This window comes from Haematobia irritans, chromosome 3 (assembly GCF_050003625.1).
Source record: "Haematobia irritans isolate KBUSLIRL chromosome 3, ASM5000362v1, whole genome shotgun sequence".
Classification (NCBI taxonomy): domain Eukaryota; kingdom Metazoa; phylum Arthropoda; class Insecta; order Diptera; family Muscidae; genus Haematobia; species Haematobia irritans.
In genome coordinates this window covers 123457659-123466945 of record NC_134399.1, presented here as the reverse complement: position 1 = coordinate 123466945, position 9287 = coordinate 123457659, and the positions used below count along the sequence as shown (strand labels likewise).

The following is a 9287-nucleotide window of genomic DNA, read 5'->3' as shown; positions in this document are numbered from 1 at the left end:
CTGTAATGATCGAATATTATAAATATTCCCTAATTGTTTGAAAAACAGTTGAATTTTAGCATTTTTCAAACGTTTGTGTTTATTGGGATTGTATTGTAGATATTTAGTACTCATTTAACTGTAACGAGTACTCAAAAGATTAGTCAGTACTCAAAAGATTAGTCAGTACTTGCAATTAAATACTCGTTACTTTCCTGTAACTGTAACGAGTACTCAAAAGATTAGTCAGTACTCAAAAGATTAGTCAGTACTTGCAATTAAATACTCGTTACTTTCCCAACACTACGTGGTAAGTATATAGTACAAAACCAGACACAAAGTTACGTGGTAAGTACATAGAATTTTTTTTTTTTGCATAAATCGTTTATCGGTAATAACTCAATTTTCTTGCGATCTCCTTAGGTTTTTATAACAATTGTGTAATTTAGTTCGTTTATATATCGCGCGGGTTTTTCGTAATTTGCGAGTGTTTAGAAAGTACAAAAAAGTATTTGAAGGGATGGATATTTTACCTGGAGAACCGGTACCACCTGGTTTTGAAGATGATGTTGTACGAATACCTCGTATACAAAGTACTATAGACCAGTACAAGGCCAATGCCTTAATAGGCATTGAGTACACCTTGGAACTTCATGAATGTGGTCGTCCTGAACCTGGGTATCTGTGTATTTTATGTGATAAGCGTGCCGACCCACGCACAATTATAAATCATTGGACTTCATTCAATCACCGTATGAAGTACTTGGAAAAACACTATCCAACAGCGGTACGTGAATTTCAGCCTGTAAAATACAAGCCAAATTCTCACAATATTTTAATTGCCATTGTCCAAAGCTTGGCAGAGGCAATTGAAGATTTTCATGGCCGTACCAAATTGAAGTCAATGGATGCGGATGATTTTCGCCATCAAAAAGGAAGACATACAGAGGCTGTTCTATCTGGCTTCCATCATGATGAAAAGAATGGTCCAAATTTCTTGAATGCCATTGACAGATCTCTAATTGATAACAATAAACACCAACAAGGTGATTCTTATCACAAAGGGCCACCGAAGAGAATGGGTGATGGTCCACCATCCAATTCGAAGCATTCTCAAAAGAGGGACGAATTTGATGCAATTTCCAGTGATTCTGATAACCCAGATTCGGCCAAGAAACCCAAATATAATAATAAACCTCAATCCTTTGAACAAGACGATCGACTCGATGTGGAGGGCAAAAAACTACCAACTCCTAAAGAACTATCCCTCCAGGCTTCCCATATAGCCCAAGAGCGTTATAAATGGGAAAAGTATCGATGTATGTTAGAGATCCATTTGAAGCAAATGGAAAAACTACAAAAAGAGTATGAAAAATCCCCTGAAAAACATCCGCAATATCCAGACGAGTGGAAGAAGTTTTGGAATAGACGTTACAAAGAGTTACAGGCTGAAAAGAAGGTCGATCCCAATAAACATGACTATAAACCAGAATGGATAATATTTTGGACAAAAAGAATGAAGGAAATATTCAATCTCGAGGTGGAAAAGAAAAAGAAAGAAATTAAAGTTAAACTCGGTTTACCTGAAGAAGCTGAGGAGCACGTAGACCAAATTAAGGAGCGTTATAAAATTCCAGTAAATCGTATACAGAGACCACAAATCACGGATGTTATAGACATCAGTGACGAAGAATCTCCCAAAGCACGCCGGGTTGGAATGGGGCGATCCCGGCGAACTAGAACGCGTTCTCGTTCACGATCTCGCGGTCGTTCGCCACGTGGCCGCTCGCCGCGCGGTCGATCTCCTCGAGCTCGTTCACCACGTGGTGATAGACGAGATTATCGTCGTCGGTCACGTAGCGATTCGCGGTCGCTAAGTCCATTCTCCGATGACCTGGATATGGGTAAACACCGTCAAATACCCAAAACACACCGTTCTTCGGATACTCGGGCCTATAATCCCATTGATAGCAATTCAGAGTATTATCAGTACGGATCTTCGAGATACCCACCTGCTCCACGTTCTGGCAGTAGTACACATTATCCATCCCACTCTTCCTCGGGTCCATATCGTGTTCTAGATTCAAGTAAAATTCCAAAATATGAAGATTCCAATACGAGAGATTCAAAAGAAGATGACAATAAAGAGGACGAGGGTCCATTGTCGGTCGTCGGTGTTTTACGTTTACTCACTGCTTTAGAAGAGCATTTGGGTAGCCTTGGACCCAAAGTGGTCGACTTGTTGGGTAAAGCATTAGCATTGGAAAAGGTAAAGGCAAATTCATCGGATGATCTTCTTTTGAATGAAGATCATTGTGTTTTCTTCGAAACAATTAAAGAAAAACTAAAGGGTCTACTCATTGCTGATGTACTCGATGACCATCAAAAAGTTCGTGCCGTAAAGAAAGCTGTAAAAAATATTGCTGGTGTTATCCACCAGGTGACCAAAGGTAAGCATAATAGCATCAAATTGGTAGTCTAATATTTTTGTAAATCTTTTTCAGAGAAAAGTAAGTATATGTATGTAGGAATAAACTTAGTTGGTATATATAAGGTATTATAAGTATATAATATAGTTTGTATTATTACATTTTCGGAAGTTCGTACCGTATCAAAGTATATGACCGTGATGTTACGTTCCTTAGTCATAGATTTTTCCACGATAAAATTTTTCTTCATTGGTATGAAAAAATCCCATATTTATATGGCTTCAAAAGACCAACTCCTGTGTCTAAAACCTATTTTAATTTGGTAGAGATATATTGCTCGGTGTAGCGAATGTAATCACAACAAAATCAAATCAAATTTCGAGTCGCCGCGGTTAACTTTCGACATTTTATTTGTTACGTCGTAAGAAGCCGGCTAATCGAAATGGACTAACGTCGCCAAATCCATTTGAAAGATGGTAATGTTGATTATTTTCAAAACTCAAGAAATCTTTGATTTTCAAATCACCAACATATCGTCTACGATAGTTTGTTATATATGAATATTGCTTCTTATTCATCTTAAGTGAAGTACCCGGTTGTGTTTTCTGCATTTCGAAGAATTCTTCGATTTTAAACCCCCAACATATCGACTTCTATAGTTTGATGTCGCATCATTCATCTTAAGTGAAGTACCTCATTGTGTTTTTTTGTTCTAGGAAAAGTAACCCGTACGTTCTTCGGGTAAGTTCACGTTCTTATGTTTCCTAATACTAAAAACCCATAAAAGAGGAGTAACACATTAAAAATAAAGTGCAACACAAGGGATCAGAAACAATTTCTACTTAAAATAAAAAGAATAATGTAAATACCATTGGTATTAGCCGATATGAATATAAGTGAATGTGAAAGTCATACAAAACTCCAAGTGTAAAAAAGAATTCGTCACCACAGCGAAACCAGAAAACATTTTTAGCTCATATTGTATATATAACATAATGATAGGAGCGATTTCAAAAAAAAAATTGTCCAGATATGTTGAAAGTTTGACACTTATTTTGGTCAAATATTTGCCTAGTGTGACTTGACCAAACCCTAACTTGTTGAAATTAGTTGTAGTATCCCACCTGTAATTTTAGTTGAACAAAACTACACACTTCAAAATAAATAATGAAAATATATATCTGCAATTTTTTTCCCAATATACCATCAATTTTGTTGGAAAAATTAAATTTTATTTTCTAATGTTTGTGTTGAAACATGTTTTCTGCAAAGAGTCATCTTGTCAGTTAAATATAATGAGACTCAAAAATGCAAGTCGAGTAGATTTGTATAAGGCAGTGATGTTAATATACATGAAATATGATCGGAATATTGTTTTCTATGGGTTTCTATATATTTTGGTCATTCAGATTTATTTATTTCCATTTAAAGGCCAATTCAGCGAATTACAATGAACTTTTCTAGATTTATACTTGCTGTTTATTTTATATTAAGTGTTTCTGTTTAGTTGTTTTTTTTGTGAGTTATAATTTATTATGGCAATACAATAAACCAGTACAGTAGACCAATAATAGCGAATTGCCACTAAAACAAAAGAAATTTACCATAAAACTTTGGAGATGTATAAGTGATATTAGATATAAAAAATAAAATAAATTTAATTTAAATATTATATTAAGAAATAATTTATGTCTACACACAGAGTACATTTACAAATAAGAGCTAAAATTTATTTCGTTTTTTTTAACAATATTCCGATAACTATGTGCAGAATGCTTCATATCAGTTTTAAGACGTATTCGTATTTCTGCGGGTATTTTTAGGATCTCCAGTGTAAATATCCTTTTATGGTTGTTTTCTTGCGTCAAAATATCTACGCCCTTGAGGTTTGGCTTGTGTCCCTTCAATGTGCTAAACATTGCACATTGCACGTTTTATTATTATTAATTAATTTTTTGTACTATGTAAATAATATGCATAAGTGAGAGTTTATTCCAAGTTTATCTACTGTTTCGTTTTTATTCTATCATGTAGATAATTGAAAATAAATTTATTTTGGGTATAAATTTTAAAAAAAGAAGTGAAAAGAAATTCACATAAATAAAATTCCATGAATTATAAGATATTCTCGTCTATAAGCAATTGTACACTACTGTTTCTTTTTTCGCTTTTCCGTCTAGTAATAATTTTATTGCTATTCTATAATATTGTGAAGCTATGACAATGTCTATTATATTTTTAAATTAATTTGAAAAATCTAGCATTTTTATCGGAATCGAAATGGCGATTAAAATTAAGGTTAATATTTTAAAATAATTAACATTATTAATTTTCTATTTGTAAGATCACTAAACATTTTATTTTGGTAAAACTCATAACTGTTTGGATGAAAGAAATAAGTGCCTTAAATCTGTATCTTCAAGCAGTTTCTTCCAACAGTTTCACGTCAAATTCGTTAAACTCAAATTGGACAACATTTAAAATGTCCACATATCCTCCAAATTTGAACAACAAAAATTTTCAGCATAATACATAATTTACCAGCGCGTGCAGATATACATACAGCAAAACACTGTTAATGTAATGTATTTGCTGAAAAACAGCAGTCAGTGTTTGGTAATTGCAGTTTTTTCTTAAGTGTGGACGTATTGCAATATTTTGAAAATATATTTCGATAAAAGATATGAATATTAAGTTTAGTGATGCAGAAATTTAAATAAAATATTCTAAAAAATGACAAAGGAACCCCGAAAGTCGACTACTTTTCACTTTTATTTCCAGCATCAATTTATGGACAATTAGATTTTATCATTATAATTTTATAAGTAATATAAAATGTGCAAGTATCCCTTTTTAACGGTGTACTTAATTATGTCTTCGATTGACATTTTTGATATCATCCTATCTAACATATATCCTAATAAAAAGTTTTGCATTAACAGCCTACTTGTTGTTTTCAAAGTTCGAATAGTAATTAATGAGTTTGTAGTATTTGAAAAAAATACAATTGTTTCTATTTCGGAATTACAAAAATTTGCAACTTGCATTTGTTTGTCTTCAATTCGGGAACTAAGTTACGGCTAAAAGTGAAATTATGATAATATTGTCATTGAAACCCCATTATTGGAGTAGATATAGATTAATTCTGTAGATAATGTCTTATATCATGCGTTAACCAGAAGTTTGAAGTGATCAAAAACAAACAATTTAGAGTGCCGAAAATGAAATGAAAGGATGATGTTAATTCTCGTAAATAAGTAGATTAAATCAATTCTGAATATACGCTATATTTAACTCGATATTATTTCACATATTTCTTCGATCCATCTCACTTAGGTAATTCCCCAAAAGATGGCAAAAATGAAACGTCAAATGATACCACCGGCGGCAGTTCCTCATCCATTGCAGCAGCAACACAGGCCAAACGTAAAGTGAATGCGAAAATAAATATTATGGATTTACCATTTGATAGACAAATGGTTGCCACTAAAATGGCCGCCGCATTAGTATTGCAAGGTCGCGAAGATGTATCTACCGAAGATATGGACAAATTGATTTATTTCTTTTTGTTAATGGTGAAATTGTCCAAATCGAAACGTGAACTTGACGGTAAACCCGTGTATTGTAAGAATGTACTACCCGAAGTAGGTATTCTACCAGTCGTAACAACACCTTTAGCTACTTTCAAAATGGCACCAGCCTTAAATACTTTGCCTGGTATCTTGGATAATGATGTTACGTCTAGTTTGGAAGGTATCCAAGGTGCCGAAAATGAAACTGATGTGGAAAAAGAAGTTAGCAGAAGTGATGCCAACGCTAGTACATTAGAATCTTTAACAGACTCGGATTTACAAACACTATTACAAAACTTTAAACATTTGTCAAGCGAAGAACAACACCATCTTATTGCACATCTAAAGAAACTGGAATCCGTAGATCCTGAACGTGTCGAAAAGCTAAGAAAGTATGTTAATACTTCGGATATCACAGATGCAGGTGCTGCAGGCCCAAGCAAATTTGCTGGTGGCAATGACGGTAGCAAATATACATACATTACTTTATCAAAATCTTCTAAAAGTATTTCTTCCATTTCAGCGAGTGGCAGCAGCAGCAGCAGTAAAAATGAAAAACGCGATAGACCTCCGGGTGTAACCGATATCGACGAGCGCAGTCGCAATGCTGTAAATCCCAATAAATTCAGTCTAGATGATGACGACGATGACGATTACAATTTCGATGAAGTGTTTAAAGCGGCATCTAAAAATGTAAATACCCGCACTCCTGACGAGACGTCACGACATTCGGCAGATGCCAGGACATCGAAGTCTTCTGGAGATAGTATTTTATTATCATCGCAAAATGACTTGACATTTAATCCTGCTGGCCTGAAAACTTCACTGAGCGACACACAAAATCTGATAGCAAATTTAATGGGTTCGCTACAACAAAGCAATTCCAAATCTAAAAATTCAAATAGTCCATCAGGACCACAGCCAGTACCACCTGTTTTGCCCAAACAGAAACAGCAACCTCCGGCCCATCATATATCCGGTCAACAGCAAAAACCACCGCCACCACCACCAGCTCAACAACAACAACAACTCCAACAGCAACATCAACAACAACAACAACATCAGCCACATTTACAGCAGCATAATATGCCCTATTATGATCAACAGGGAGGTTATCCGGGTATGCAACAAGGAGGCCCCTACAACCAAATGCCTCCCAATGCAAATTACTTTAATGGAATGGGTGGCTACAATCAGAATCCTTATGGTCCTGGCTTTAATCAATGGGGCCCGGGAAATCAACAAGTTCCCGGACAAAATATGCAACATTTTGGTATGCAAAATTACGGGGGTTATTATGGAGGAAATTAAGTTTTCGGTATCTTCGAAAATCTACGCATTTGTGTTTTTATCCAATTTGTATTACAAATCGTAATTACACATGCAAACTATGTTTGACCAAAAAACACACACACACACACACACAGAATAACCTTACAAGACAAACTTAATTTTATGGATTCAGATAATACACTTGTATCAAAGAAATCAATCAATATAAAAATACGATTTGTTTAATTTCCAACAATATTTTCAGAATATGTTGGTATTATAATGACATTTTAATAGATTTACCGATATGAATTCACAATGTATAGACTGCTGCTATTCGCAGCGAAATTCAGCTTATTTTCGCGATTATTTTCTTAATAATTTTAGATCAATAGATAAGTTGGACCTTTTCAACACAGTGCAAACGCAGAGCTAAAAGTAATAAGTTTGTTTTCATTTTTATTTTTAAATATTTAAAATAGAAACCATGAAAATGGACTAATTTAAGGGCCTGTATATGTGAATTCTAACGAAAATTTTTTATGTAAATCTCATGAGGTCTTCTAAAATGATATGGCTCAAATTAGCCTTATTTTGAAGTTTCAATTTTTCAACTAAATAAAAATAAATAAACGACAAAAATTCTTTATAATTTTATAATTGTAAGATATTTTCGGAATATCACATTTCGTCCGTTTAGTTTAGACGGTTATTGCTTCATTGCTCGTAACCATTTACGTCAATTTAATTTATGTCAATATTCGCAAGTTAGGCAGGCGTTTTAAATAATTTGAAAGACATAGGAAAATGTTTTAAATAATTATAAACAGGTTGAACATCATGAGATCGATTAACAAATAGAACGAAAAATATGTTGCTATTTCTGAATGAAAAATATGTTGCTATTTCTTAAATATGCTTAATATTGGAAGAAATGCGATTATTACAATAAAACAACGGCTAAAAATATCGAACTATCAGAATCATTCCGGTAATAGTTGCTTATGTTTTCGGTGCAATCTAGAGGTGTGCGCTTGACACGCAATTATCGTGACACGCGTGAATCATGTGAGTCGTGAATAAAATCTGAAGCAACTCTCGTGAATGGGACTAAAACAAATATGTCGTGCGTAATAAAATAGGTTCGTGAATGTGCATGAACAAAATTTCTGCAAAATCACGCTCACGAAAAAATTAAGATTTAATTCTTACTCGTATGTTAACTGAAATTGATTTAGCTGTCGAACTATATTTTATTTATGAATTTTGTTACCCTTGCTCAATCCCGATGGGAAAATATTGTGAGTCTCGTGAATTTGTCGTGACTCGTGCGTGAGCGTGCGTGATTACTGCTTTTCATTTCATGAATGTGCGTGACTGTGAGTGGTTACGACACTTATCGTGCGTGAATAAATATTTGACTTTGTGAATGTGCGTGAGTGTGAGTGAAATTTCACTCACGCGCACACCTCTAGTGCAATCAGCTACTCTTAGTTAAAGGTGGGTATTAAGTTCGCAATTCACTAGTGGAAACCAATGTTAAAAGTGCAAAATAAAAAATAGACACTACAAAACTTTACATAACTTGGAAGATTGCTTGTTATGTAAAATTTTGTAGTGTCTATTTTTATTTTGCATATCATGGAAATTTTTCATCCAACATTGTATCACTAGTGCACTACCGTCGACAAAAAAAGGTAAGACTGTTCAAAAAAATCATCAAACTGTTACGAGAATTAGAATAAAATTATGACCAAGTCTCAGAAAATTTTGCCCGCCGTAGTATTGCTGAAACTTCTGTAGAATGATTACAATTTCGTGCCGAAATGCAAATCTAACGGAAATTAATATTGTGGAATCAAAAAGTAAACTATCGATAACAGAGTACACTTATTTTAAGCTAGAAACATAAAGATAGCTGATTTCAATTGTTTTATTGTAAAGGCCAAGAAATCAACTTACTTTGAAAGGGCCAAACACACATATAAGCGAGGTAAAAATTGTTTTTGTTAACTGTTCCGTATAAAAAGTGTAT

The 9287-nt window shown here is 34.0% G+C and overlaps 1 protein-coding gene across 1 annotated transcript; it reads left to right on the top strand.

The window, feature by feature from the left end:
- Positions 1 to 301: 301 nt before the first annotated feature.
- Positions 302 to 7894, top strand: LOC142228207 (uncharacterized protein CG7065). The gene is made up of 4 exons (XM_075298573.1): positions 302 to 327; positions 403 to 2429; positions 5745 to 6443; positions 6504 to 7894. Exons 2-4 carry the CDS (start codon positions 500 to 502, stop codon positions 7289 to 7291), a joined length of 3417 nt encoding a protein of 1138 aa, XP_075154688.1. The 5' UTR covers positions 302 to 327; positions 403 to 499; the 3' UTR covers positions 7292 to 7894.
- The last annotated feature ends 1393 nt before the right edge of the window (positions 7895 to 9287 follow it).

Excerpts from the sequence above, each read along its gene's own strand:
- LOC142228207 (XM_075298573.1), top strand. The coding sequence starts at position 500 with ATGGATATTTTACCTGGAGAACCGGTACCACCTGGTTTTGAAGATGAT. Across the intron at positions 2,430-5,744 it reads TATCCACCAGGTGACCAAAG|GTAATTCCCCAAAAGATGGC; the intron begins GTAAGCATAATA and ends CATCTCACTTAG. Across the intron at positions 6,444-6,503 it reads ATTTGCTGGTGGCAATGACG|CGAGTGGCAGCAGCAGCAGC; the intron begins GTAGCAAATATA and ends CTTCCATTTCAG.